At 36.1% G+C, this 27,997-nt stretch overlaps 6 protein-coding genes and 1 long non-coding RNA gene across 12 annotated transcripts; 2 read left to right on the top strand and 5 right to left on the bottom strand.

The window, feature by feature from the left end:
* Nucleotides 1-634: 634 nt before the first annotated feature.
* On the top strand, nucleotides 635-2,605 carry LOC116119177 (annexin D3). Its single transcript, XM_031405126.1, is given in 6 exon segments — nucleotides 635-795; nucleotides 897-1,064; nucleotides 1,391-1,615; nucleotides 1,746-1,958; nucleotides 2,048-2,137; nucleotides 2,257-2,605. Coding segments are annotated over 6 exon segments (975 nt in total). The 5' UTR covers nucleotides 635-720; the 3' UTR covers nucleotides 2,461-2,605.
* Nucleotides 2,606-2,607: 2 nt separating this feature from the next.
* On the bottom strand, nucleotides 2,608-8,510 carry LOC116119176 (integrator complex subunit 9 homolog). 2 transcript variants are annotated; one of them, XM_031405124.1, is made up of 12 exons: nucleotides 8,220-8,510; nucleotides 7,701-7,759; nucleotides 7,213-7,602; nucleotides 6,883-7,097; nucleotides 6,192-6,485; nucleotides 5,179-5,389; nucleotides 4,845-4,937; nucleotides 4,650-4,741; nucleotides 4,410-4,527; nucleotides 4,011-4,096; nucleotides 3,411-3,462; nucleotides 2,608-3,294 (listed from the first exon to the last, which is right to left on the bottom strand). In XM_031405124.1, exons 1-12 carry the CDS (start codon nucleotides 8,260-8,262, stop codon nucleotides 2,776-2,778), a joined length of 2,172 nt encoding a protein of 723 aa, XP_031260984.1. In that variant the 5' UTR covers nucleotides 8,263-8,510; the 3' UTR covers nucleotides 2,608-2,775. The 2 variants fall into 2 exon arrangements, with proteins under 2 accessions (XP_031260984.1, XP_031260985.1); XM_031405125.1 differs by lacking the exons at nucleotides 7,701-7,759; nucleotides 8,220-8,510 and having other exon boundaries at nucleotides 2,609-3,294; nucleotides 7,213-7,608.
* A 635-nt stretch (nucleotides 8,511-9,145) lies between these two features.
* Nucleotides 9,146-12,770, bottom strand: LOC116119145 (CSC1-like protein At3g54510). 2 transcript variants are annotated; one of them, XM_031405083.1, is made up of 10 exons: nucleotides 12,487-12,770; nucleotides 12,210-12,347; nucleotides 11,938-12,034; nucleotides 11,537-11,749; nucleotides 11,147-11,344; nucleotides 10,661-10,959; nucleotides 10,230-10,509; nucleotides 9,819-10,097; nucleotides 9,492-9,725; nucleotides 9,146-9,378 (listed from the first exon to the last, which is right to left on the bottom strand). In XM_031405083.1, exons 1-10 carry the CDS (start codon nucleotides 12,768-12,770, stop codon nucleotides 9,223-9,225), a joined length of 2,178 nt encoding a protein of 725 aa, XP_031260943.1. In that variant the 3' UTR covers nucleotides 9,146-9,222. The 2 variants fall into 2 exon arrangements, with proteins under 2 accessions (XP_031260943.1, XP_031260944.1); XM_031405084.1 differs by having other exon boundaries at nucleotides 11,938-12,001.
* Nucleotides 12,771-13,747: 977 nt separating this feature from the next.
* On the bottom strand, nucleotides 13,748-14,928 carry LOC116119148 (mediator of RNA polymerase II transcription subunit 28-like). Of its 2 annotated transcripts, none has more exons than XM_031405088.1 (3): nucleotides 14,667-14,928; nucleotides 14,134-14,249; nucleotides 13,748-14,032 (listed from the first exon to the last, which is right to left on the bottom strand). In XM_031405088.1, exons 1-3 carry the CDS (start codon nucleotides 14,923-14,925, stop codon nucleotides 13,898-13,900), a joined length of 510 nt encoding a protein of 169 aa, XP_031260948.1. In that variant the 5' UTR covers nucleotides 14,926-14,928; the 3' UTR covers nucleotides 13,748-13,897. The 2 variants fall into 2 exon arrangements, with proteins under 2 accessions (XP_031260948.1, XP_031260949.1); XM_031405089.1 differs by having other exon boundaries at nucleotides 13,748-14,029.
* Nucleotides 14,929-16,337: 1,409 nt separating this feature from the next.
* LOC116119165 (mediator of RNA polymerase II transcription subunit 28-like) lies at nucleotides 16,338-23,245 on the bottom strand. The gene is made up of 4 exons (XM_031405112.1): nucleotides 23,140-23,245; nucleotides 17,300-17,570; nucleotides 16,665-16,780; nucleotides 16,338-16,563 (listed from the first exon to the last, which is right to left on the bottom strand). Exons 2-4 carry the CDS (start codon nucleotides 17,556-17,558, stop codon nucleotides 16,429-16,431), a joined length of 510 nt encoding a protein of 169 aa, XP_031260972.1. The 5' UTR covers nucleotides 17,559-17,570; nucleotides 23,140-23,245; the 3' UTR covers nucleotides 16,338-16,428.
* LOC116119164 (U-box domain-containing protein 44-like) lies at nucleotides 20,487-24,801 on the top strand. 3 transcript variants are annotated; one of them, XM_031405111.1, is made up of 5 exons: nucleotides 20,491-21,060; nucleotides 21,335-21,876; nucleotides 21,916-22,325; nucleotides 22,430-22,730; nucleotides 23,153-24,801. In XM_031405111.1, exons 2-5 carry the CDS (start codon nucleotides 21,417-21,419, stop codon nucleotides 24,604-24,606), a joined length of 2,625 nt encoding a protein of 874 aa, XP_031260971.1. In that variant the 5' UTR covers nucleotides 20,491-21,060; nucleotides 21,335-21,416; the 3' UTR covers nucleotides 24,607-24,801. The 3 variants fall into 3 exon arrangements, with proteins under 3 accessions (XP_031260970.1, XP_031260969.1, XP_031260971.1); XM_031405110.1 differs by having other exon boundaries at nucleotides 20,487-21,060; nucleotides 21,335-22,325; nucleotides 23,186-24,801; XM_031405109.1 differs by having other exon boundaries at nucleotides 20,490-21,060; nucleotides 21,335-22,325.
* An 896-nt stretch (nucleotides 24,802-25,697) lies between these two features.
* Nucleotides 25,698-26,708, bottom strand: LOC116119175. Its single transcript, XR_004126335.1, has 3 exons — nucleotides 26,558-26,708; nucleotides 26,332-26,404; nucleotides 25,698-26,030 (listed from the first exon to the last, which is right to left on the bottom strand). It is a non-coding gene; the product is annotated as an uncharacterized LOC116119175 (long non-coding RNA).
* Nucleotides 26,709-27,997: the final 1,289 nt, after the last annotated feature.

Below are 27,997 nucleotides of genomic sequence, written 5' to 3'. Positions count from 1 at the left end.
GGTAGATTCTCAAAAGTCAAACCAACTTACTTTAAATGTTATGAAATAAAAATATAAATGTATTCACGTTACTTTTTCTACAAAAGTTTAACCCTCTAATCTTTAATTTTGTTTATATAGTTCGGTTGGTTCCTGGTTCCGGTTCCTAACTATAGGAACCAGAACTGGAATCGCATAGTAACGGTTCCAAAAATTTGGAACCGGAACCTATCCATTGACGGTCGATTCTGGGTAGGAACTGCAACCAAACCCGGATACCGTCGTTCTGATTCCAACAGGTTTTGAACACCCCTACATGGGATTGTCGTTTCTATCTTAATTATTTAGTTGTTGATATGAGAGCTATGTCCGATGCTCAAATTATTGGCAAGACTCCAGCTAAAGTGACTCATTATTCATATAAAAAATAATATCTTAAAAATTAATGAAGAGAAGTTATGTGGTCTTTTATAAAATACAAAAGCTCATGGAAGTTCATGAAAAATGCAAAAACCAGAGGTAATAATGTAAGAATCATAAAATAAGAGAAGTTTATGAAAATTCTCAAATGGCCCCTGAAGAAAACTATCCAATTCGGAAGAGGGGCAATGAAGTCTAATCAGAAAAATAGATTTAGGTGTGCTCAATCCAAGCTGTGTATGGAAAACAACAGAAACTGAAAGCAGAAGAGCAAGAAAGAACAAACAACACTTTGATATTTTCTACTTCCAGAGAAAAAAAATGGCAACTCTAAGAGTGCCAGATATGGTTCCTACTCCTGAACAAGACGCTCAGAAACTCAGGGAGCTCTCCAAGGTGTCCCTCTTCTTCTACATCTTTATGGAAAGGTTTTTCCTGTTCCAGCTATAAATTATTCAATATTTTTATTTTGAATTTTTGATGATAAGCGTTATGAGTTTTTGTGAGATTTGTTTGTAGGATATGGAGTGGATGAGAAGTCGGTGATACGGATATTAGGACATAGAAATGCAACTCAAAGGAAGCAAATCAGAGAAATTTATCATCAGCTTTACAATGAAGATCTCATTGATCGTATCAATTCTGAAATCGCTGGTGATTTTAAAGTATGTTTTTTTTTTTTTTTTAATTCGAGGAAGAAAAGTTTCCTTCCTCATATTTGTAATTTCTAGGTATTTTCATATTATATTTCTAGAAAACAAATCTTGGGAGGTTTATCAGGATTGTTAATATGAAGTTATTGAAATTTTGGGATCCATCTCTGCTCTTATAGAGTGCCCTTTTGAATAAGTAATTGAAATTATTCGTTTTAAATTACTTTTGAGTCCTGGAAATGGATCTTGAATTCTTTGAACTGCCGGTTGCAACATAAATTTACCCATCTGGCATCTGCTATTAGGGTGTGACAATTTAAGTTTTTTCTGTGGAACAGGATGCATTGATTTTTTGGACATATGATCCTGCAGAAAGGCATGCAAGACTAGCAAAGGAATCATTGAAGAAAAAATTCAGTGTTAAACACCTACAAGTGATAGTTGAGATAGCATGTGCCTCATCCCCTTACCATCTCATCGAGGTGAGGAAGGCGTATTGTTCTCTTTTTGATTGCTCACTTGAGGAAGAAATTGTGTCTGTAGTTCCTTTCGCACTAAGAAAGGTAACAAAAATCTACTCAAGAAAAATAAGATACCGGCATTCATCAATATGGACTTGTCTTATTGTTTTGTTTGAACGTGGATTGATTCCATATGCTCAATTGATAAATCTCAATATGTGGCATTGCACAGCTTCTACTGGGTCTAGTGAGCTCATTCAGGTATGATAAGGAACTGGTGGATATAGAGTTAGCCAAATCAGAAGCTGATGTATTACATCATGCCATCACATCAAAGCGATTCGATGATGATAAAGTTGTTCATTTAATTAGCACTCGGAACTTCTATCAGCTCAGATTAACCTTTGAGTGCTACGGATACAAACATGCTAATTCTATTGAGGAGGTTCACCTTCTGCAGTTAATTGTAGATATTTTATTTACCATTTTTTTCCCTCCTTGAGCATCTGTTTTTGATATTTGTTTTTATGGCAGGATATCAAGAACGGTGGGAAGGGTGATTTGGTATCTCTATTGAAAATGGCCATCTTATGCATTGACACCCCAGAGATGCACTTTGCAGAGGTAATCCACTACCCTTTGGTGTCAATATATGAATTATGAGGCGAATATTGAACAGTAGAGGCAAGCTCAAGAAAAAGATTACTTTCAAGTTATTTATTGTGTTAATTGCATCTGAACAGGTAATCAGAGATTCCATTCTGGGTATTGGGACAGATGAGGAAGCGCTAAACAGAGTCATTGTGACTAGAGCTGAAATTGACATGAAGAATATCAAAGAAGTGTACCCTCACATGTACAAATGCACCGTGGAAGATGATGTAGTTGGTGATACATCAGGAAGCTATAAGAATTTCTTACTCACCTTGACTGGAGATAAATACTAATTCATTCAGCTCATACCCATGTTGCATTTTTATTTCTCAGTTCAGATGACCTTGAATTGCTCATATTGCCCTCTTTGAATAAAAAATGTATGAGTTTGTTGCTGTAAGAGATTTCAGCAGTTGCAAGATGACATTTTTGCATTTCTATAACAGAATCTCTTTGAATGGTCAAAATTTAAGAAATCAACTGCAGTGTTTTGAAGATACCCAATTAGCATCACTTAAACAACTCAGTGAACAAACACACCTGATTATAAAGTATCACTATTTGTATATCAGATATAATACATAGAAATACATATGAGAATCGCCAAACTAAATGCCGTCCAGGATGCTTCCTAAAGCTTCAAAAACTTGGGAGGCTAAATTCTCATCAGCAGCACTTATAACAGTACCAGCAGCTCCGACTTCAATTGTAGCTCGTTTTGGATCTTTAATATGTACAATAAAAGCCTCGCCTGATTCAGCATCTGACATGCTTCGTTCTAGATTTCCATTAATACCCATCTTGGACAATGCTGCCAAAAGATTTTCTGGATCTGGAGAACCCCAATGTAGCAAGGACATATTCTTTGAGGAGCCTGCCAGTTCCTTTCTGGAGAGTAACTGATGCTTGTTGTGAGCCACCAATAGCTCTCCCTTTAATCTCGTGATATTCAGGTTTTTGTGTTTCGAAATTCTCCACTGGAACTGGGAACCTAAGTTGGCTTCAATCTCTACCTCTACACTTTCTTTCAAACTTGGTATGCATACTGTTTCATTTTCCGAATAGTGAGAAACTGAGAATGAATTTATATTTGAAGTAATAAAATGACTCCTCAATTCCTCAGGGAACTGTGTTGAGCACAACAGAAAAGGAAAGAAACTGATTAGTTACACAGATGAGATCTCGGCTTGCTATGAATACAACAAACTTAAAAATTAAATATATAGTTGAGCTGGATGGATACCAGAACAAATTTTGGCTGAAGTGCCTTCAGCATAAGTTGAACTTTCTGCAACCTACACAGGAGAAAGAATTTATAGCAAAAATAGTCAGAAATCAAAACATTGAGACTACTTGTTTGTTGGAGTTATTAAACCACTCAAAAAGGTTTTTACCCCTAACCATTTTAAAAATGTCTGGAAAGTTCACTAGAAGTGTAAAGTTAGCAAGACATTTCAGTGCATAACCCAACAAATGACTCCACCAGAAATTTATCAACCCTAAAGCACTCAAATCTGAGGACCTACCATACATTTTATAAAGAATTCAACACGCCCATACTTAAATTTAAATCAAAGAAAAGAAACACAACCTCTACCATCCAGATCTTACGCTGAGTAGATGGTTTTAAAGGGACTATCAGTTCAGAATTTCAAATCCTTTACAGAAAAAGCATCAGATAGACAGAATGGGTGTTTATAGAGGTTTTGTTTTATACTCAAAGTAATTTTATGATATGGACAGGACACACATGAGACAGATTGGGTAAAAAAAAAGAAAATCACGCCATTTTAAAAGTAGAACACTAGATACAGAGGGAGGGAGAGAAAGAAGTAAACCATACTTTATTCCAGGGATAAATGAACATTGAAGAACCTTCATTGACATTGGCTTGAAAGGCAAGAGGGCTATATTGGCATCCACTTTGTCCTGCATAAGAGTGCATTCACTAAGTCATCCAATAAAATATTCCTGAAACAATTACACAGACCATAATTTAAGGAAGCAAAAAAAGACACAAATGTACTTTATGAGTGAGAGCCCCCTTGGGATCACCTACTTGGCATTTTACATCCCACAAATTTTTGGACTATCAAGGTTGCAAGGTCTGACAGTAATTTCCAGTCTAGAATGTGGTGAATATGTAAGAAAGGTTAATGGACTTTGATATCAGCCAAAACAGAAAAAAAAAGGAAAGGGGAAAAAAAAAAAAAAAAAGATATATCAGGGAGCAAATTTGTACCTCCAGAACAAGCAAAGAGTTTTGATCCCCACACCACCGCCGGAGCAAATGCATGGCGGGACCAAGCCGCAAACTCCAGTGAGGAGAAAATACGATGCATGGTTCCTGCCAATTTGTTCTATATACATAATGTCAGTTACTTGGGTGAACACATATTACTACTATTTATGTTTTGGTATTGCCTTTAAAAACATTGCACTATAAGAAAAATTATAACTCAAAGACAGGTCTTTATCTTACAGTAGTTTAGGTGAATGAACTGCAGGAAATACTTGAATCTTCTTTGCTTTTAGAAGCTCGACATGAGCAAACAATGGCTCACCAGAAAAAAGCTGTCACAATAAAAGAGAAAGCAATATCTATTTATGAGTTTAGGCAATAAATCAAGCATAATTTTAACACAATGAGAACCAGTAAACCTTAAAAAAGATGTACCTTCTCTTGCCGTTTATCACATAGCCACTCTGGTATGATGCTGGTGTATGCCAACAATTCTTCTGCTACAGAAGAGATAATGTATATTGGAACCTGCAGAATGGTTAAGTTGATAGGTCAAATGCAGTAGTCTACCCTCCCACTTCCCATTACATGGATCCTTAAGCATTCCACTTGGGCATGCCGCACATGAAAAGTTTTGTGTTTAAAAATTTGCATATATCCTTATCTATGCAATAATTATAGACTTGTACCTATAGAGTTTCTTAAGTGTTCATTTAACCATACATACAAATGTATATACAATAACAACAATAAAAGGTCGAGTATATACCTGCAGGCTTGAGGATTCCAGGAACATTGAAATCTGCTCCAAAAACTGCAGAACAACTCCAAGCCCATTAATAGGAATAAGGACTGAACCACCAGCTTTAACAGAATCAATGGCACAGGAGCAAATAAAAGCTAGTTTCTCCCTTTCCTCTAAATTCTCATCACCTCTACGCAACGATTTGGTCAGAGCTTCCCATTTGTCATTATCATCACTACACATAGTTTACAGCAGCGTAATTTTTCAATCAATGCATTAGGAATTAGAAAAGATGGGTACACATTTAACAAAGATATTACCTAAACCCAAAAAAAAAAAAAAAAAAATTACCTAAACCCAAAAAAAAAAAAAAAATAAATAAATAAATAAAATCAGGAATTCAAATAATACCTGAACAAAATCTAAACTGTAGTTGGGTACACTTGGATGATCATTTTAAAATTTCCCAACAATTGAGAAGAAGGGAATTCAAATCGCAGAGTTACCAAGATCTCTAAATTAGGTGAACATTTTAATTAGGAGTTTAACTTTGGAATGGCAAATATGCTTACTTGTAGCATACCATGGAAGCCCAAATCACATTTCTAATATAATCACTGAATTCAAAATCTAGCCACTATTTGCCATCAATCACCCAATATAATGTTTAAAGTCCATCACCAATCTAAAATCAAAACACACCCAATTTAAGAAAGAACTTAGAAGGAGTGCTGAAACAAGATTTAAAAGAGTGAGGAGAAAACTGTTAATTTGATGTCCCGGTAAGACGGATTCTTCCTGTCACTGTAGCTCTGTCTTGAAGGACTATGCATTAGATTCCATTGGATTTTACAGAAGACAAGATTTGATATGGCATTTGATGGGCTCATATTCTGTCTCTTTTGAGTGTGAGTCAAATTCATCCATAACACAGTCATATACACTTATCAAGAGTGGAATTTAAATTCCACTCCCGCATCAAATTCCACAAAGAAACGTTGCATCCAAACACACAATTAAGTTAAGTTCAAAAGTACCTGAAAGCTGACTCATCCATTTCTTCTGTCGTGTCGAGGGAGAAGAAGTCTGAATATAATATCAGATCTCTCCCTTGAAGAGCACTGTAATCAAAATTCATTGCATGATCTGAAGCAAAAATGGAACCAGAAACGTATGCTATGTTTCCTTTTGGACCATTTATTATCCAATTGCATGCACCTATTTCTGAACCAGAGCTGAATGCCTTTATGATCAACTCCCCATTGTAGCATGCTTCTTCAGTATATCTAACTGTTTGAACCTTTGTCAAGCAGTCCTTCACATCAGCTGCACTGAGAAAAACCCTCTATCATAAATGTTTAAGTTTGTCATCAGTAATATCCAATTAAAAGAAAAGAGATATGCAACTTGATAAAACATGCTCAAGAAAAGCCGTTAAGATTGGCTGTTATTTTGTCTTTTAACAACTTCAATCATGAAAATAACATAGGATCGGCAGATGGAACCAAAAAACTACATCCCCCCAAACTAAATTTAAAGCCTACAAGACAAGACAAGACAAGACAAAAATAAAAGGTTAAATGCTACATGAATGCAAACCTTCCAAGTTCAATATAGATAGCAAAATAGACGCAGAAGAATAGTGTCTCTATTCTACAACTATTGTCTACCATGCTATAAAATGTTAACAATGGGATTTTTCCATTTTAACAAATAAGCATTAATTACCTGTACAGGGGCATCCAGCCTCCTAGTTCTGCCCCATCTTCACCACAAGCTATCTTCCTGAGAGAAGATGGAAGGAGTTCAATCTCTTGCCACTTCATCCATTGAGGGTCACTTGAACCCTCAGATCCATAGTATTGTTTATATTCCATATGCATTGAAACAAGATCCTCCATCATAAGCTGCCCAAGTCTAGCTGTTGCTTCAGTTACATATATCTGATCAGTTGGAAACCAGACTCAGCAAATCAAAACCATCTCCACTTCTGAACAAATCAACTTAATATACAATCAATTCTGTAATGAAAAGATACCAGCCTAACTTTTCAGTTACCTTAGCAGAAAATCCCTTCATTCGAGTAAGAAATGGCAATCCAACCATACCCATTGGGCTGGAAATCAACACAACATCAATGAAAGAAACATTCCACAGGTGCAAGTTGTTAACAGTTTTGTACCATGGCTCTGCATGTATTAAATCATTAGCATCAAGGGGTTTCTCAACTTTCTGCCTCTTTTGAGCTACATATTCTGCATCCAAGGACTTATGAGTTGCATAATCCGAAGTTTCTTCAGGTACTATGGAGTGACGATCATTTAGAAAAGGAGCAAAGATTGCGAGAGCAGAAAGGTCCAATGGGCACTCAAGTAAGACCCTGAACCCACATACATCTAGTATATGACACGGTGGAAAGTGGCTACCCCCACCTTTGCTCAAACATGTCTGCATATAATTGAAGAGAAAAAATCACTTATTAAGCTCAATACCAGAATTTTAAAACAAGACCACATTTCTTGTGGCAGTGAGGGATAGAGACTTACAAACTTCATGAACATGAACCAAACAGAAGAATATTTGTAGTCTATAACAGGTAGCCGACCTACAAAAAAGATTCATAACCCCATATGATTAAAGTGATAGCATGTCAAATGCATTGAAAAAAAAAAGAAAATACAATACCAATATGCTTTCATTGAAGTTTAAGTGATCACAAATTATGAAGGACAAAGTTTATGATAATGGTAATGATAGAAACATGCTGGGACATGCATATAGCAGGAACCGGCTTAAAATAAGGAAAAGGGACATAAGAATTGAAACTTTCAAACAGTTATGACCAAATGCTAACTCAATTTAATAGCAAAATGAAATCTTTGATTAAATAAATAGTTAAAAGAACTAATAAAGCGTTTAAGTCAAGGTCCACCTCCCTCAGGTTTGGCCAACCATCAACGATACCCGGCTGTTTAGAAAGCCCAGAAAATGCTTCCCCTACCGTCAAGTGTACACAACTATCCCTAAATGTCATCGCAATAGCATCCGACCAACAAACTACTCACCTCTGCAGTGTTCTTCTTGAAAGCAAGCGGCACTGGGCGGCATCCACCTTCTGCAAGGCGGCGTGAGGGGGGCGTTGAGACGTACGCAGTAGCGGAAGGTGGTGGTCGTTTGATTAAAAGAGTTATGCGTAATAGGAATTAGGAAACATTAATTAGGCCTTAATTTCTGCGTTTTGAAGATTAAATTGCTCTAATAATGAAGAAAATTAGAATGAAATTTCACGGGTTTGGATTTGAATCGTTCTTCCGTTAAGAATCGTTCCCGGATTTGTGTAAAATAGTTGATTTGCTGTGGGGTTTTAGGGAATCAGGGTTTTTCAACATCCCTTCCATATATATAGTCTACGCCTGTTTTTATTTTATTTATTAAATTTTTTATTTTTTTATTTTTTATCATGTCAATTATTTTAAGATAATGTTACAAATTAAGAGTGTTGATTTGGGATTTTTTTTTATAGGTTAAAAAAGTTATTAAATAATAAATTCAATTAAAATAGTAACTTTGGGATCGTGCTTTTTAACCATACATCTCAACGCTTGCTTATAACTTGAACTATCTAAGGATAAATATTTAAATAAAGACCAAAAATGTTCATTTGCTTATAACTTGAACTATCTAAGGATAAATATTTAAATAAAGACCAAAAATGTTCATACATATCTCGATTATTCCCTTGAAACTCTAAATTATTAATTGGATATTAACTTTAATAATTAACCCTATTAAAAGTTATAGGGATTCAAACTCGGGAAATTATTGTAAAATTAGATTTTCCTCTGCGCCTTTACTATAGCCAGACCACCTAGTGGTGGTTAATGATTGAATTTTCCAAAGGATACATCATCCAATGAAAAGTGAAAACATACAAATAAGAAGATTATTTACTTATGAATAACATAAGAATCCCAGTTTTGTGCAATGCTTCTCTTCTGTAATTGACAGAACCAATCGAATTCTCTCACATTTTAATACCACACAAAATCAATCTCTATGAGATCATAATCATACTGAAGAAGCTAAGGGCTGTCGTAAGCTTGACTCGGATGTAATGTTATTGATAGGCCTTAGAGAAGGCTGGCAGTATGCATTGCTTGCTCTTTTGTAATTCACTTCCATCTCACCATTCTTCTCATCCATTTCATCATTCTGCACAGCATTCTGCCCCATAAAAATCATTATTTTTTCTATTAAGTTTACGATCTGAAAGTAATAAGCTTGTAGTGCTTCAATTTCAGTGGCGCTTATGAACTACTGTAGAAGATCAAAGATACCTGGATGGAGTAAAGCCGGAACGTAGGAAGGAAACGGTTCTTGCAGTATTCATTGAACATTATAGTGAGGATCAAGAGAGGAATTGTTGCTATGGAAGCAGCTGGTTTCGACTTTAGTCCGAAAAGGCCAATCATGGTGATTTGCATGAGAATGAATCCAACAAATATATAATGATGAATGTACGGCCAATACTGTCCACACGTATCATATATAGTTTCATATACATCTTGAATCTGCAATATATTGGTAATAAAATCATATCCATATGTTAAAAGTATTGCAGAACTGTGTATAAAAAATGAGCATGGGAAAGCCAGAAAGTTAACCTGGTTGATGTACACGACGTAGCCCAGCATGAAGTAGCCAAGAAGAAAAGGAAGCAGCAATGGAGCAACCAATGCGTATACAAGGCCGATCAGAATTGATAGGGAGACTAAAGGGATAACTCTAAAGTAGGGTAGTGGATAAAGATATGGATTTTTCTCCTTTCCTCGGCCAAAAGTATGCGATTTTATAAAGTCCAACAACAGCATTCCAGCCTGAAGAGCCTCCAAAGAGAATCCTGACAGCCCATCTGCTAAGATGTATGTCATAAAGAAATCTGCCTTGAGAACAGAATGTTAACATTCAAACGTGTAAGACAGTTTGCTTAGCGAAAATTGGAGTTTAACAGAGACAAATCATGTAACTTCATCTGTTGATTTTGATAACACAGAAAATTTATGTCAAAGGCTTACTTGAGCGGAGACTGCACGAGCAAGATGACTCGGAAAGTTTTTAGGATGCCTGAAAGATTCTCCAATTTCCTCCAGTAAGGACCCTGATATCAAGCTCAAAAAGAATACATTTCCCACTAAAAAATAGAAAACCATGTTGCAAGTTTTGATCTCCACCTTGCTCCTTGATATAGAACCACCAACTTTAGCAATGCCAAACATTGCGAAGGGAACAACGTATATAAATCCATTAAGAATGACACTTGGAAGATAACCCATCACAATAGAGCTTAATCCAGGTCTGTTGCACATTTAATATGCCAAATAATGATAAGATTATGCAATATTCAATAAGAAATAATTAGTTAACTGACCATTAAAGTAGAATACTAAGGTATAAAGGCCAGCACAACAAATTCCCAGAGCTGCTGCACAAGGACAAGATTCCTTACATCAACTGTATGGCCATGGCTGGAGGGAACCATTTCTTTAACTTCTCAAATTTGGCAATTCCTTGAACAGCTGTGACTGGAATAGTGAAGAAAATTGTAAGAAGTGATGCTGCAAGAATAACTCCAATTTTGTAAATTGGCAAAAATTTAAATGAAATTGCCAGATTCCTCCAGTATATATCCCTTGGTTGTGGAGCCCTTTCTGTGATCCACTGAAGTGGGTTAGAATGTTGCTGAGATTGGGCAGCTAGTGCAGCACCCCACCGAGACTTGAATGTGACGAAGGCAATTGGCAACTCCTACAACAAACAAGAACAACAATAATTTGCATAATCTCACAATCTGCATTTATAGACCAATGTGGCAATGTGTATAAAGACAGCCATGTTTCCATATTAATATTCATGTTGTAGTCATTTTATTATTCATGCCAGAACATCAGTTCTGCTATTACAAAATAAAATCAGTGCCACAATTAGAAATTACCTTATCCTTCAGCATATTTTCATCTTGCAATTGACGAATCTTATGAGTAAGTTCTAGGAGCTTTTCCTCATGCATGGCTATTTTTGTGTTATTTTCTCGAGATGTACCCAAGAGTAAGTGTTCGCTGCTATGCTTCTTGATTGATGAGCACTGCTTTCTTAATTCTTCTATCTTCCTTGCAATATGTTTTGCCTGGTTCTACATGTAACAACATCTGTAAGAGGCGACTGTTTGAAATGAAATATGAACTAGAATGTACTCTATGTGGAGCCATGATAATCAACTTTGCTATTATGGAAGCATTTAAAAGGCTCATTGTGTAGCAGAGCAATCGTTGCAAATTTAATACAACAAATGCATAGGAGAAGATTAATCTTAGATTAACCTTACCAACAAATCTTGAAGAGCTTTTCCCTCATATAACATTTGACAAGAATAATAACTGTTTGGATAATGCTTAGAGAAGAAGTGATCAACAGAACACCCGCGAATCTGGTGTTCAATGCAGAGGGGAATTTGCCGAACTAGAATAGTGAACTGATCAGGCCGATGCCTGATGTTTCGTAGCTGTTGGATCCTTTTAATCAGAATCTCGTTATACTCCTGGAGATGAAATGATGCAGGAAGTCACCCTCTAAGACCAACTTATATGAATGTAAAAGTCCAAGAAGAAACATGAGGCAAAATAATCACCCGTTACAACTTGTACCTATGATAAAAACATAACATGCCATAAGTGTTTCTCAAGGAAAACTTCTTATCATGCAGGAGTATACCATAGTGAAACTCACCTTATACAATAGGTATAATCCATAGAAAGATATAAACCACAGGCATGTAAAATGCATCCAAAGCCTATGAAATAAAACATGAAAAAGAAAAAAAATACTTATTAGATGTATAAATTAACAGTCCTTTTCTGCAGAACATCCATTAAATTCAAACCCAGGTTCATATTGAGTTCATATTTTTAAGTCCATTCTTAAGAATTTCTATGTAAACTATTAAAACTGATATGACACTTATTGAACCAATCTTACTTTGAAAATTAAGAAAGTCTCACCAGTTGGAACCTTTACTGATGTTAGATATTGTAAAAGAATCCATGGAATTAAAGCTCCATGGCTCATCCTGGCCGTGGAAATTAACTGGAAGAAGTACCACCAACCCAACGAGAGAGCAAACTGAAAAGAAATTGGTACTGCAAAACAAGAAAACTGTTCAAAACAGAACCTTCCTTAAGAGAATTATTCTCAAGCAAAATGCATTATCCTAGTACATTCCGAGATCCGGTTAATTAGATAAACTAGTTGATACATGAAAGCTCTGCATATACTGACCCAAATTTAAGGAGTCTGATGACGATGAGCGCATCGAGACCACTGGATTGAAGGATTTCGTCTTCGGTGACACGTGCAGCGAGAGGGATCCAAGAAAGCGAGGGGAGAAATCTGGATATGGTGAAAGAATGATCAAAGGAAATATGGTGGTTTTGAGAGAGACGACGAGCGTAGTATATGGAAGCATTTGAGGGCTGTTTCTTGTAGATGGAAAAGAGTGAAAGAACAATGACAGCCAAGCTAATGTTAATCACCGCAGATGCAAGAAGGCTCAGTGGGTTCATTTTCACTCACTCCCAAACAGACTGTGCTCGGCTGTAGAAAATATTATGAAGATCGATTGAGAAGCTGCCAGCTTTGGGATACGTGGCGCGCTTCCATCTTGCATGTAAACTTTCATATACATCATCAGAGAGCTTCTGGTAGATATTCAATTTAAAAGCTGTTGCTTTCTGTTGAAGTGAATGCTAAAAACGTCTTCGTATCGGAGGATCAGTGAAACGTCACCGTTTGGGTCAGGTTTTGAGTTGGATCCTGACTGTTGATTCAACACCAATCCAACGGCTAGAATTCCTACTTCGAAGTCAACGGTATAGAAGGGCGACAAATTTCAGGAACACCCGAAGTCCTCTTTCGAAGCATTCCTTTTTGTTTTTGTGTTCGCTGTTAGGGTTTGCAATTCTGATATGAGATTTGAGTGTAACTTGTGTGATTCTTGAGTGATTTGTGTTAATCATTTGGAGAAGAGTGGGATAGCTCCTGTTCTAGGGATTTCGTGGGTTAGCGTCTCCCTAGGGTCAGGTTACGAGTTATATTTCAGGACTGTGAGAGGAGGATCTTAAGCTTGTTCTTGAATAAGGTTGTAAATTGTTGATTTAATTTTAATAGTAGTGCAGCGAGCTCCCCATTTCCCAAGCTCAACGTGGATGTAGCTTGCTCGAGTCTAGAGCAAGTGAACTACAGTAATTCTAGTGTTTGTGTGACTGTTTTTTCTTTTATTATTGTGTGTGTTTGTTCTTGGTTGTTTTTCGGATTATAGCATAACACATTCATATATAACAAAAAGATTATATATGACCATAATACAAATAGGAGTATTTATCAATGATCATAGTGATTTATCTTATAACATTTTAGCTACAAATTTGTAGTTAAATAGAAATGGTTTCTGATGATTAACATTATCACATACAATCAATTAAAGGGACAAGTTATTTTAATACAAACTTTAATTGTGAGTTGATATTATAGACTTCAATCACTGACTTTGATATTTATTTTCTCTGGGGGCAAACACAGCCAGAAGGAAGAGATGTGAGAAATCGCTGAATAAGAAAATTTTGTTGAAGTTTACAAGCAGAACAGTGAGAATACCAACAGTGGAAACAGCTGCAACAATACAATATTTATGCTAAACCCTCTCTAATTCAGCCTTGTGTTTATCCAATAGGTCTTTGAACTCATTTTTCCAGTCTTGAATCCGATTCTCTTGCTTCTGAACGAGCTCATCTTTTAGCTTTGACTCTTCTTCCATGGCAGCAATCTCCTGCCAAAATTTTGACGTCAGATACATAACACGCTCATTGAATATTGAATATGAGGACTACTTGACTAATGCAGCTATTTTTTCTTATTGATATTTTATACCTTTCTTAGTGTTTCAGCCTTTGTTGGCTTGTCCTCTGCACATTGCAGACAAATGAAATATCGCTGAAGTTTTTTGGCGGCCTCCATAAAAGCTTTAGCGTGCTTCTCCACATCAGCTGAAACAAGACAATAAAACGCCTTACCGGAGTGTAATTGTTTGATGAAGAACCAGAAATTATTTAAAACAATGGAGATTTAGTTGAACTGGGATGATCAAATTATTTACTTTGACCTGCATAAGGCAGATGATCTTAAATTGCAGAGCCAATGATGCACTGTGTCACTATGTCACTGTTTCAACTTTCTATCAAGATCTAAATCGATCATAATAATCTCCAAATACAAGTCCAGATTGAAAGGACACACCCTCACCATCACTCTTTAACCATAGTCATCCATTTTTGTTTTTTAAAATCTATTTCTTTTCAAATCTAAACTTGTACGTACGTATATATGCTACATTGCACTATCAGTGAAGAAATATTTCTGAAGAAATCAATATAATATAATTATGAGAGAGAATGGATACAAACTCTGATGAGGAAGAAGAGGGCGATCAGCGATCTTTTCCGGCTCCATTGTGGGCGGCTCAAGGAGCTCTGTCATGGATTCATCAAAATCTGCTAAGTGTGCTTCAAAATCCGGTACAGGTTCTTTATGATCTATGGACGGCAAGCATCGAAGCAACGCAGCCTCTAATGCATTCAAACAAGCGATCATATCTTCCGAATTCGAAGATTGTTGAGCATCAACTCGTTGCTGCTGATCCTGTGATTGTTCCTCTTCAGCCATAAATTTAATCTCCTACTCTGAGAATAAACGATGAATCACTTAAATTATTACCCTTCAAAAGTGTATAAACATTGATTATAACAGCTGTAATTAGGTATTATATTTGACTAATGAACGCATAATTAATTGCCATACAAGTAATGGTATCTGCAGATTTTCCTCGCTTCAGACGATTGACTTAACATAAGCGAATTAAAAATAAAAAAAAAGGAAAATAATAATAAAAGAAAAAAAATCCGATATGTAAACACGGTGTAATGAGCAAAAGAGGAGGTGATAGTACAGAAGCCGTTGAAAACTATGTGAATTTGGTGATCCGTGAATGATCTATAAACACCTGTTCCGAAACGTCAAATTCTTAGATCGACACGTGTTATACAAATATATAACAGTTTTAAGTCTCAGGTTTTGTTTGTTTTAATTCCAACTTTCCAAGACGCAAATCTTCTTCCATCCTTATCATCAGGATAAGTTTGATCCTTACTTTCTGATATATATATCAGACACAATATCTTAATAAATCCTCACCTTGTATCGATCATCAATAAGAGAGCTTCTGGTAGATATTCAATTTAAAAGCTGTTGCTTTCGGTTGAAGTGAGTGCTAAAAAGGTCTTCGCATCGAGGATTAGTGAAACGTCACCGTTTGGGTCAGTTTTTGAGTTGGATTCTGACCGTTGATTCAACACCAATCCAACGGTTGGAATTCCTACTTCAAGTCAACAGAAAAAAAAGGGCGACAAATATTAGGAACACCCGAAGTCCTCTTTCGAAGCATTCTCCTTTGTTTTTGTGTTCGCTGTTAGGGTTTGCAATTCTGACAGCTCATTTGGAGAAGAGGAGGATAACTCTTGTTCTAGGGATTCGGTGGGTTAGAGTCTCCCTAGGGTCAGGTTACGAGTTGTATTTCAGGACTATGAAAGGAGGATCTTGAGCTTGTTCTTGAATAGGGCTATAAACTGTTAATTCAATTTTAATAGTAGTACAGCGAGTTCTCTATTTCCAGAGCTCAACGTAGATGTAGCTTGCTCGAATCTAAAACAAGTGAACCACGGTAATTCTGATATTTGTGTGACTGTTTTTCCTTTGATTATTATGTGTGTTTGTTCTTGGTTGTTTTTCGAATTATAGCATAACACATTCATATATAAGAAAAAGATTATATATGACGATAATACAAACAGGAGTATTTATCAATGATCATTGTGATTTATCTTATAACATTTTAGCTACAAATTTGTAGTTAAATAGAAATGGTTTCTGATGATTAACATTATCACATACAATTAATTAAAGGGTCAAGTTATTTTAATACAAACTTTAATTGTGAGTTGATATTATAGACTTTAATCGCTGACTTTGATATTTATTTTCTCTGGAGGCAAACACAGCCAGAAGGAAGAGATGTGAGAAATCGCTGAATAAGAAAATTTTGTTGAAGTTTACAAGCAGAACAGTGAGAATACCAACAGTGGAAACAGCTGCAACAATACAATATTTATGCTAAACCCTCTCTAATTCAGCCTTGTGTTTATCCAATAGGTCTTTGAACTCATTTTTCCAGTCTTGAATCCGATTCTCTTGCTTCTGAATGAGCTCATCTTTTAGCTTTGACTCTTCTTCCATGGCAGCAATCTCCTGCCAAAATTTTGACGTCAGATACATAACACGCTCATTGAATATTGAATATGAGGACTACTTGATTAATGCAGCTATTTTTTCTTACTGATATTTTATACCTTTCTTAGTGTTTCAGCCTTTGTTGGCTTGTCCTCTGCACGTTGCAGACAAATGAAATATCGCTGAAGTTTTTTTGCGGCCTCCATAAAAGCTTTAGCGTGCTTCTCCACATCAGCTGAAACAAGACAATAAAACGCCTTACCGGAGTGTAATTGTTTGATGAAGAACCAGAAATTATTTAAAACAATGGAGATTTAGTTGAACTGGGATGATCAAAATTTTTACTTTGACCTGCAGAAGGTAAATGATCTTAAATTGCAGAGCCAATGATGCACTGTGTCACCATGTCACTGTTTCAACTTGCTATCAAGATCTAAATCTATCATAATAATCTCCAAATACAAGTCCAGATTGAAAGGACAAACCCTCATAAATGGTTAATTAAGGATAATGAATTACCCTTCTAATGGACCAAAATTTGACTTTTTCGACGCCATGTTCATTTTCATGAACTGACTTTGGTATATATCACCATCACTCTTTAACCATAGTCATCCATTTTTGTTTTTTAAAATCTATTTCTTTTCAAATCTAAACTTGTACGTACGTATATATGCTACATTGCACTATCAGTGAAAGAAATATTTCTGAAGAAATCAATATAATATAATTATGAGAGATAATGGATACAAACTCTGATGAGGAAGAAGAGGGCGATCAGCGATCTTTTCCGGCTCCATTGTGGGCGGTTCAAGGAGCTCTGTCATGGATTCATCAAAATCTGCTAAGTGTGCTTCAAAATCCGGTACAGGTTCTTTATGATCTATGGACGGCAAGCATGGAAGCAACGCAGCCTCTAATGCATTCAAACAAGCGATCATATCTTCCGAATTCGAAGATTGTTGAGCATCAACTCGTTGCTGCTGATCCTGTGATTGTTCCTCTTCAGCCATAAATTTAATCTCCTACTCTGAGAATAAACGATGAATCAGTTAAATTATTACCCTTCAAAAGTGTATAAACATTGATTATAACAGCTGTAATTAGGTATTATATTTGACTAATGAACGCATAATTAATTGCCATACAAGTAATGGTATCTGCAGATTTTCCTCGCTTCAGACGATTGACTTAACATAAGCGAATTAAAAATAAAAAAAAAGGAAAATAATAATAAAAGAAAAAAAATCCCATATGTAAACACAGTGTAATGAGCAAAAGAGGAGGTGATAGTACAGAAGCCGTTGAAACCTATAAGAATTTGGTGATCCGTGAATGATCTATAAACACCTGTTTCGAAACGTCAAATTCTTAGATCAACACGTGTTATACAAATATATAACAGTGTTAAGTCTCAGGTTTTGTTTGTTCTAATTCCAACTTTCCAAGACGCAAATCTTCTTCCATCCTTATCATCAGGATAAGTTTGATCCTTACTTTCTGATATATATATCAGATACAATATCTTAATAAATCCTCACCTTGTATCGATCATCAAGTTCATTGGGTTACATTTAACCGCTGTCTCACTAAATTCAGTATATACCAAACCCCAAACATCAATAATTCAACAAGCTAACTCTTTAATACTTTCGTAAAAAAAGAAGAGATAGAGATTCTTGGATATATTATTCAGAAGTTCTTGATTTTGATTCTCCATAATTGTTAACTAATAGAAATCGTCAATAGAGGGTTTACCTGATTGTTAGGTTTAAACCACAATTTTCAATCAAGTTTTTCGTGTCGAACATCAATAATGCATGTAATTTGCCGGCGATCAAGGGTTGAATCAGTGGAAAACACGATGGTTCTCCTCATGAAACTATGTACTACAGCTGGGGTGTTTTCACTTTATGTCTATAGAGTTGGTGTTGCATTATTCATTCACACATGATTGGAATTTGGAAGTCAAACACTACGTTTGGTTCACATTTTTACGTTTTTGAGAAATTTTTTTTTTAAAAAGTTAAAAAAAAGTTGAATTGGGTGGGTATTACGATGTAGGATTTACAAATTAATAAAATACCTCCTATATTTGCTTTTTTATAAAACACCCGTATAATAAAAACATTAAAAGTTAACAAAAACACCCCTAATCCACCCATCAAATACGGACAACCGGTCACTACCGCCAGAGGGTGGTCCGAGTCGCCGTATCGACGCACGATATGACCTTTTCTGGCCAGATCCACGGTGGATCTGGTCGGCAAAGGCTAGATCTATGGCTAGATCTGACCGTAGATCTTCGTCAATGACAGCCAAAGATACGACCGTCGTTGACGACGACCATATGTTAGTCGTCATTGACAATTGGTTACAGCCAAAGAGACGGCTAGATCTTTAACCTTAGATCTGACCTTTTCTGACCAGATCTATTGTGGATCTAACTGGAAAAGGCTAGATCGATATACTACCGGCAATATCTAACTGGTAGTGTGCCATCCTACCAGATTCTGATCAACTTTTGACAGTGGTGGTCGGAATATGATATAATATGGGTTTAGGGGTATTTTTGTAATTAAAAAAATATTTAGAAATATTTAATTAAATTAATAAATTTAAAAGGTTTAAAAAAAAATTAAATAGTATTAAATAATATTAATTTTTAGATATTTTAATGTTTATTTTTTTTAAACGCTAAAATTCCAAAACTTGAGCCAAACGACGAAGCCATAATTTTTTTTTAAAAAAGTTAAAAAAAGTTGAATTTGGCGGGTATTACGATGTAAGATTTATAAATTAATAAAATACCCTATATGTTTATTTTTTTACAAAACACCCCTATAATAAAAACATTAAAAGTTAACAAAAATATCCCTAACCCACCCATCAAATACGGACAGTCGGTCACTACCGCCGGAGGATGGCCGAAGTCGCCGTATCGGCGCACGATATAGCCTTTTCCGACCAGATCTACGGTGGATCTGACCGGCAAAGGCCAGATCTATGGCTAGATTTGGCCGTATATCTTCGTCAACGACAGCCAAAGATACAGCCGTCGTTGATGGTCAACGACCACCATATGTTGGCTGTCGTTGACGATTGGTTACAGTCAAAGAGACGGCTAGATCTTTAGCCTTAGATCTGACCTTTTCTAGCCAAATCCACCGTGGATCTGACCAGAAAAGACTAGATCGACGTACTACTGATAATATCCAATCGGTAGTATGTCATCTTATCAGATTCTAATCAACTTTTGACAATGATGACCGGAATCTGGTATAATATGAGTTTAAGGGTATTTTTATAATTAAAAAAAAATATTTAAAAATATTTAATTAAATTAAAAAATTTAAATAATTAAATAATATTAAATAATATTAATTTTTAGATATTTTATTATTTAACTTTATTGGAAATACTAAAATTCCCAAACTTGGGCCAAACGGCGAAGCCTATACATTTGTAAATCAAAATCACAGTAAAAATTGGTGGGCCTTCATGGACTATAATGTCGCAGACTCATTTAATGTGTTTGAAATTGTCAGATGACTTTGGGCTCGTATTCTGTATGTGTATTTATTAAATTTATTTTCACCGTACACGGACGGGCAGTATCCTGCTCTGCTTTTCGTTTTCAGTGGACCTGATTTCACGTGTATGGCTCACCTCAGCCTAACCAGAAACTTACAAATTAGAAATAAAAAAATAACTTGATGGTTGAAGATTGCTTTCATTGTCAATGCGCCGGCCTAGGTTTTATTTGTTTATATTTACTGGGTTTTGATATTTGGAATTTTATAGAAGAAAGTCAGAAACAGAATCTCTCAAGACTTAAAACACACTGTAAAAAGCACTAACCATTGTGAGGTCAAAATTTGCAGGTGTATGAAGCACTTAATCTGAAGTCAAACGTGCTGAAAATTGAAGTAATAACGCGGTATATTCATGTGCATGGTAAAGAAGGAGACAGCTCAAAGCAGTTACCATGAAGAAACAGAAGAATTCCCATTTCACCGACACAATAAACTTGTCATCACCGGCTAGATGTGCGTAACATTCAAAGCAAATGGGGTAGAGAAACAAGGCCAGAGATGGGGTAGATTAATTTAGAGTTTTTGACTCAGTCTTCTTTTTCTTTACTGAAGATGATTACAAGTCAGAGCCGACTGACAACAACATGATTATACTTTGATCTCTTCTTCGAATAATTCCAATCACAAACCTCCAGTTTACTTACAGCCCCATATACGAAAGCTTCTAAATTTATTAAAAAATAACTTCTTTGAAAAGCTTAAGAAATTAGCTACCCTTAACTTGTATGTTTCTTGTTGGAGTTGAAGAAGAAGGAGAAGTGGACGGGTAGACAGATAGAAGGATACAAAAGAAAACAAGTCATAGTCTTTTGTTTTCATATTCTTTGTTTCTCTTCTTTTATTTCCCGTCCAAGACGAAATAGTTAGTGGGTTGAGACTATTCTTTGTCTCGCTGGCGCAGTCTGCATTTCTTCACCAGGTTCAGTTCCTTCTCGTTTCTTCATCTCTTCAATTTTTAGTGCTTTGAATTCTCTCTATCTGTCATGTTTATCTCTGTTCTTTATATATGTGTGTTCGTAGTTTCTGCTGTTAATTTCTTCTTCATCTTTAATTGCTTTGAATTTTTAGGCTATTCTCATTTTCTGTCTCAACTTTCTCAGTTCTTTCAACGTCTGACTATTTAATCTCTCCTGTCAGTCTTGTTTTGGTGTATAATTTCTCTTAATACTCTCTATTTTCTCTATCTGTGGCAGAAATTTCTCTTTTCTGGGAGTTCTTATTTTGGTGTAATTGTTATATCAATACCTCTCCCAGACAATTGACAATCTTCATAGAATGCAAGACACAGATTGTAGAAGCTTTTTGGTGGTTGTGACAGAGCTACAAGCCTTAAGTGAAGAGGTGGCATCACTTGCAAGAAGCTCAGAATCTGAGATAGAAATCTTCAATGAATTTACACTTATTCTTGAGAAATTCACCCCGATTTTTGATGGTATAAAAGACAATAGCAAGGTCATGGACATACCTCCAATTCGAAAAGCAGTTGAATCCCTTGAAAAAGAGCTTAGGCGAGCCAAGTCTTCGATAAAAAATTCCAGTTCAAGATTACTTAGTAAGCAAATGGAGGATTTAACTCGAGATATTGGGCGATCTTTAGGCCTTGTGCTCTTTGCAAGTATTGATTTGAAGTTAGATATCAAGGGAAAAATTGGAGAATTGCATAAAGAATTGATGAATGCCAAATTTGATAAGAGTTTAAGTCCTAGCCCTACCCCTAGCCAAAGTGCAAGTGCAAATCCAAGTTGTGGATCAGGGTACGCTAGTCCAAGCGCAAATCCAAGTTGTGAATCAGGGTACGCTAGTCCAAGCGCAAATCCAAGTTGTGAATCAGGGTACGCTAGTCCAAGCGCAAATCCAAGTTATGAATCAGGGTTCGCTAGTAACTTGGATTCTGAAAAAGAAACAGAAATTGAGGAGGAAATACAAGAAATTGAGGAGGAAACAATTAGTCTTGGAATAGACGATGTTGTGTTGCAGCTTAAGTATGGTGATGATGAAGGACTGAGATTTGCTATTTTGAATTTAAATGAAATGATTACTGCTAAGTCAGTTGACAGAGAGTGGATTAAAGAGGGAGAAATTGTTTCAATTCTGTTAAATCGTTTAGGTACCAGCAAGCCAAACAATCGGTTAAGTATTATTCGAGTCTTAAGAGGCCTTGCATCATATAATGCTGACAGCAAGGTATATCATATATGAGTTCTTAATCATTATTATTTATTTTGATTTGGTTTGAAATGTCAGAATGGGAAGTTGTTAGTTATCTCACATTGTGTAGTAGTTTGCAGGAGGAGATGGCCGATGTTGGGTCATTATCAGCATTGGTGAAATCTTTGACGCGAGATGTAGAAGAGCGAAGGGAAGCTGTAGGGCTGTTGCTGGATCTTTCAGATCTTCCTGCAGTTTGGCGGCGGCTAGGCAGAATTCAAGGGTGCATTGTTATGTTAGTTGCAATGCTACTTGGGGATGACCTAGTTGCTTCACATGATGCAGGGAAGTTGTTAGATGCATTGTCTAGCAATACTCAGAATGCACTTCATATGGCAGAAGCTGGTTATTTTAAGCCATTGGTGAAGTATCTGCAGGACGGTAATAATACAGTCTTCTTTCACTAGTTGTCTGACATTTATGTTCCTTATCCCTCCTCTCTAGCTGTTTATCTGCTTGATTTGATTTTTAAGAAAATGAAGATCTCTCCTTTTTATTTGAATTGCGTAAGATTCTGATTTTAAATTTCAGTAGTTTAAGCTGTACGACCAGAATAGGTAGGATAAAGTTTCATTAGCATGACTATCTATCTGTAGTTTAAACTGTTTGTAGAAATGAAACAGTGAGACCTTGTTTGACTAATTGACTGGACAAGCAAAAGGGTCTTAACTTCTCTATCTTTTCATTTTGGTAATATGAATATTTATTAGAGCTAAAATCTAACATTTTCTTGATTCCTGAAGATTTGTGAATGGCAATGTCCTTATTGCATAATGAAATTATACAATACCTGGTCCTTGCAGGTTCTGACATGTGTAAGATCCTTATGGCAACAGCACTTTCCAGGATGGAGCTTACAGACCAAAGTAGATCTTCCCTTGCAGAGGATGGGGCAATTGAACCTCTTGTTAAAATGTTTAAAGTTGGGAAGCTCGAAGCCAAGCTATCTGCATTAAGTGCATTGAAAAATTTGTCTATGTTGGAAGAGAACATACCACGTCTGATCAGTTCAGGAATTGTGGCACTACTGCTTCAGCTTCTCTTCTCTGTAACATCTGTGCTCATGACTCTTCGGGAGCCTGCATCGGCGATTCTTGCAAGAGTTGCTCAGTCAGAATCTATTCTTGTCAACCAAGATGTGGCTCAGCAGATGCTTTCCCTTCTAAATCTTTCTAGTCCAACAATTCAGTATCACCTCTTACAAGCACTCAATAGCATTTCTGCCCATTCTAGTGCATCAAATGTTAGAAGAAAAATGAAAGAAAATGGTGCAATTCAATTGCTACTGCCCTTCTTGACAGAAACCAACGCAAAAATCAGGACAGCTGCATTGAATTTGATTTCCACTCTCTCTAAAGATATGTCAGGAGAATTAACAGAACAGCTGGGAGAAGGCCATATTAACATGTTTGTAAACATTGTATCGTCATCAACATCTGAAAGTGAAAAAGCTGCTGCAGTTGCCATACTGAGCAATTTACCTGTTAATGATAAGAAAGCTACAGAATTACTTAAGAAGATAGGTTTACTGCCTATTCTGATCTCCATAATGAATTCAAGCACTACAACTTCAACTCCAACAACCCAGTGGTTAGCAGAGAGTGTTGCTGGTGTGTTGGTTCGGTTTACAGTGTCCTCTGATAAGAAACTGCAGCAGTTTTCAGTAGAACATGGGGTGATTCCATTGCTTGTGAAGTTGCTGTCAAGTGGGTCAGTTATTGCTAGAAGCAGAGCCGCGTCCTCACTGGCTCAGCTATCCCAGAATTCACTCTCTCTTAGAAAGTCCAAAACATCAAGGTGGTTGTGTGTCCCTCCTTCTGCAGATGCATTTTGTGAAGTTCATGATGGTTACTGCTTTGTCAAAAGCACATTTTGTTTGGTCAAGGCTGGGGCTATCCCTCCATTGGTCCAAGTACTGGAAGGTAAAGAGAGAGAAGCTGATGAAGCTGCTCTTGCTGCACTTGCGACTCTCTTGCAGGATGAAATTTGTGAAAGTGGAAGTAATTACATAGCAAAAAGTTCAGGCATTCAAGCCATTATTAAAGTTTTAGAATCCGGGATTGTGAAGGCTCAAGAGAAAGCATTGTGGATATTGGAGAGGATATTTAGAATTCAGGAACACAGAGTAAACTATGGAGAGTCAGCACAGGTGGTGCTCATTGACCTTGCCCAGAATGGTGATTCCAGATTGAAATCAACAATTGCACCAATATTGGCACAGCTTGAACTCTTGCAAGGTCAATCAAGTTACTTCTGAGACAATTCACGCTGTGTAAGCAACATTGTGATTCTTAATATTTTCTTATATTTTAATGTAAAAATATTCTTTGTTTGCATCTTTCATTTTCATCTTGATTCTTTGTTTATTGTGTAATTAAGAAACATTTTGCATTCCAAATGAAAATAGTTGAGGAAATGCTAAAAGTTGTCCTTGTGAAGGTTTATGACCGATGGAAAAAAAAAAAAAAAAATAGAGAAAGAAAATTGATTAGGATGTAAATGCCTTTTAACTACAAAATGATAAATCTTCCATGAGTTTTCTCCGTTTGGTTCATTATTGGATAGTTTTTAGAATAATCTTTTGAAAAAAGTTAAATTTGGTGGGTATTACGATGTAGAATTTTGAAAATTAACATAAATACCCCTATGTTTATTTATTTACTAAACACCCCTATAATAAAATATTCAAAGTAAACAAAAACACCCCTAATCCACTCATAAATATGGACAGTCAGCCACCACCGCCGGAGGGTGGCCGGAGTTACCTTATCGGCGCATGACCGATTCGATCTTGTCGGTCGTGCCCTGATATGGCATTTTCCAACTAGATCCACCGTGGATCTGGCCAGAAAAGGCCAAATCTGCGGCTAGATCTGGCCATTGACGGCTAAATCTGGCCGCATTTGGTCGTCAATGACAGCTAAAGATATAGTTTTCGTTGATGGTCAACGACGACCATATCTTGGCTGTCGTTGATGGTCAACGACGATCATATCTTGGCCGTTGTTGACGACTGTCTACGGCCAAAGATCTTTGCCTATAGATCTGGTCGAAAAATGCTAGATAGGCGCACTACCGGCCAGATTCAGCCGGTAGTGCGTCATTACACCAGATTCCGGCCAGCTTCCGGTAGTGGTGGTCAGAATCTGGTAAATTTGGGTTATTGGGGTGTTTTTGTCAATTTTTAAATTTTTTTTTGGGAGTTGTTTGGTTCAATTAATAAATTTAGGAGGATTAAAAGAAATTGAATAATTTAGAAAACTATTTTGAAAATAGGTGAAATTTTTACTTTTTTTGGAAAACTTTTAGGAAAACTAGATATGTGAACCAAACGAGCCGTACCTTTCTTCTGTGCTTTTTCGCCAAGGCAAGAGAATTTGTTTGCTTTGAACTGTGTTTTCATGATGTGTCCTAACCTAATTCAGTTCTTTTTTTCTGATAAAAGGCATACAATTATTTGGTTCTGCAAAGAAGCATACAATTTTTATTATTGTAGAGCATACATGATGAACAACTGCTTCTACACTACATAACTGATACGGTTCATCGCTAGTGAAATTGAGTAGAAGTTGAAGAATAGTGTACTGGAAACAGATCTGCAGGTACCATCTTGTTGTTTCTTAATCTCTGCTGAAACCAAAGCAAACATCAAAAAGCCAGCAGCAGCACAAGATGGACAGACTGCAGAAAAAATTTGATTAAGTTCTCAGATAACAAAATCTGGGTTGATTTATGACCAAAAAAAAAAAAAAAGGGTTTTGATGGAATCAAACTATATTAGCACAAAAATGTATGTTCACTAGGAATGAAAGAGAAGTTCTAAGTTTTGTTGCGTTATACCCAGTTATTAAGGGTTATCAAGGAACTTCATATGAAAATTCATCTGGCTGGTGAAGTTTAAAAGATGAGACATAATGGTGATAATGTAAAGATGATTACAAATCAGATCATTCTTTTTCCTTAATGAAGTGAATACACTAACCATTGTTCAATACAACTTCTATTCTTTCCACCCTCTTTTTTCACTTCATTCGAACAGCATTCTTTCGTCCTTCCTGCACATGATCCAGTCATGTTAATAAAGTTCCATGAATATCATTGATCAAATAAAAAAAAAAAAAAAAACATGGACTGAAGATATGTCTGTGTGCAGGTGCGGGTGGCAAGAGAGATGAGAGAGCTGATTGGTGCTGGCTGGCTTTTCTGACCTCGTTGTTTTTTGGCTGCTACATTAAACCAAGCGCAGCGCATGCTCAATGGTTCAGTTAGTCCCTCAACCTATTCTCAGTGATATAATTGTCCCTGTATTACTAAAATCTCTCCGCCAATGCGCGTATATATATTTGGCCAAACAGCTGAAGAAGTTTTGCCAGCTGAGCTTATGCTTGTAATGCTAGTGCTTGCAGAATCTGAAGTCCAATCTCCATCAACACATAGACCACTGATAATAATCAGCACATTGCAACCATACATTCTCGTTTGAAAAAAAAAAAAAAAGAGAATTTACTTTATTTGAAGAATATCATACTGTGAAGAAACTTTTAGAATAAAGTGATACTGAAATTCCCTGTATTTGATCATTGGAAACCATCTTAAGTAAAGAATAATTATAAGAGTTGTATTTACCAGTAACAACTCTTTCATATATAACTTTAACATCTCTGCCAGATTAGATGCTATTCAGTTTTGATATGCTTATACATCATGGAGGACAGAATAAAGAAAACAAATGACTAAAGAACATATACTCCAATGAAAATCTGTGGTTGGAAAGGCCAAGTAATTTGGTTGCTTAAATATGCATTCTAATTCCGTATTTATACATATAAGGATTTAACCGGGATGATTAAACCTATGGTTTGCTTCTATAAGGTCTGGGGTTTTGAATGCTATTATGAACACCTACTTGATTAAAGGTCATTGTTTCTACTTGTCCAAAGATGTTGACATACGAAAATCTTGATTCTTGAACACAAACACCATTTTCTCTTTTGTTCTGTTGAACCATTTTAGTTACACAAATTAGGTTTAATTAGTTCATCAAAATAACTTCCACTAGATAGAGGCAAAAGGGAGAGTTAATTATTTATCCCTCTGGGTTCGGGTTTACTTTTCCAGGTCCGGAAGTTCAGAATACTAGAATTAACGCCCCAGATGGTAACAGACATTAGAGCAGGATTAATGGTGTGGCGGCAGAATGGTCATTTTGTTAAAGGAGATCAATAGCCGATCCTTTCCCTCTCCTAGGTCACTTTTCAACTCTCTTGATCTGGTTAAGATTTTTTTCTTTTGTGACTTGATCTAGAATTGAATCTGCTAGAGGTTGTTGAGTTCTGTGTGAATTTTTACCACGGTTTTGTTTGCTTTGAATCTGAATTGGCTATAGGAGTGGTTGATGGTTGTGAATTTTTTTTCTTCTCATTTGAAGCATAAGCAAATATGCGAATAAATGTGTATTATAATCTTGTATGGCTTGGGCGTATTTTGTGTGTAATTTGTCTGAGTTTATAGACTGATGGAAGCACTTGTGAAGGTGGTTTTGATGGAACACATGCAAATGGTTATGGTGAAAATTTGCAGAAATGTTTTTGGCATGGGATTTTTCATTTCTTTATTGGTTTTGAACTCGAAATTGAAATCAAAATTGA

This window comes from Pistacia vera, unplaced genomic scaffold (genome assembly GCF_008641045.1).
Source record: "Pistacia vera cultivar Batoury unplaced genomic scaffold, PisVer_v2 Contig875, whole genome shotgun sequence".
NCBI classification, from domain to species: Eukaryota; Viridiplantae; Streptophyta; class Magnoliopsida; order Sapindales; family Anacardiaceae; genus Pistacia; species Pistacia vera.
The sequence above is the reverse complement of the archived record's forward strand: the minus strand, read 5'-3'. Positions and strand labels throughout refer to the sequence as shown.

What these genes read in the sequence shown, in the direction of transcription:
- LOC116119176 (XM_031405124.1), bottom strand. Translation starts at nt 8,262, where the DNA reads ATGCCGCCCAGTGCCGCTTGCTTTCAAGAAGAACACTGCAGAG. An exon ending in GGCTGGATGCCCCTGTACAG is followed by an intron (nt 6,486 to 6,882) that starts GTAATTAATGCT and finishes GGTTTTTCTCAG; the next exon opens with TGCAGCTGATGTGAAGGACT. An exon ending in TTCAGCCAAAATTTGTTCTG is followed by an intron (nt 3,295 to 3,410) that starts GTATCCATCCAG and finishes TGCTCAACACAG; the next exon opens with TTCCCTGAGGAATTGAGGAG.
- LOC116119145 (XM_031405083.1), bottom strand. Translation starts at nt 12,770, where the DNA reads ATGAACCCACTGAGCCTTCTTGCATCTGCGGTGATTAACATTAGCTTG. An exon ending in ATCAGTAAAGGTTCCAACTG is followed by an intron (nt 12,035 to 12,209) that starts GTGAGACTTTCT and finishes ACATCTAATAAG; the next exon opens with TATTTTTTTTCTTTTTCATG. An exon ending in CTCGTGCAGTCTCCGCTCAA is followed by an intron (nt 10,098 to 10,229) that starts GTAAGCCTTTGA and finishes TCTGTTCTCAAG; the next exon opens with GCAGATTTCTTTATGACATA.
- LOC116119148 (XM_031405088.1), bottom strand. Translation starts at nt 14,925, where the DNA reads ATGGCTGAAGAGGAACAATCACAGGATCAGCAGCAACGAGTTGATGCT. An exon ending in CCCTCTTCTTCCTCATCAGA is followed by an intron (nt 14,250 to 14,666) that starts GTTTGTATCCAT and finishes GTCTTGTTTCAG; the next exon opens with CTGATGTGGAGAAGCACGCT. An exon ending in AGGCTGAAACACTAAGAAAG is followed by an intron (nt 14,033 to 14,133) that starts GTATAAAATATC and finishes AAATTTTGGCAG; the next exon opens with GAGATTGCTGCCATGGAAGA.
- LOC116119165 (XM_031405112.1), bottom strand. Translation starts at nt 17,558, where the DNA reads ATGGCTGAAGAGGAACAATCACAGGATCAGCAGCAACGAGTTGATGCT. An exon ending in CCCTCTTCTTCCTCATCAGA is followed by an intron (nt 16,781 to 17,299) that starts GTTTGTATCCAT and finishes GTCTTGTTTCAG; the next exon opens with CTGATGTGGAGAAGCACGCT. An exon ending in AGGCTGAAACACTAAGAAAG is followed by an intron (nt 16,564 to 16,664) that starts GTATAAAATATC and finishes AAATTTTGGCAG; the next exon opens with GAGATTGCTGCCATGGAAGA.
- LOC116119164 (XM_031405109.1), top strand. Translation starts at nt 21,417, where the DNA reads ATGCAAGACACAGATTGTAGAAGCTTTTTGGTGGTTGTGACAGAGCTA. An exon ending in CATATAATGCTGACAGCAAG is followed by an intron (nt 22,326 to 22,429) that starts GTATATCATATA and finishes AGTAGTTTGCAG; the next exon opens with GAGGAGATGGCCGATGTTGG. An exon ending in GGTGAAGTATCTGCAGGACG is followed by an intron (nt 22,731 to 23,152) that starts GTAATAATACAG and finishes TGGTCCTTGCAG; the next exon opens with GTTCTGACATGTGTAAGATC.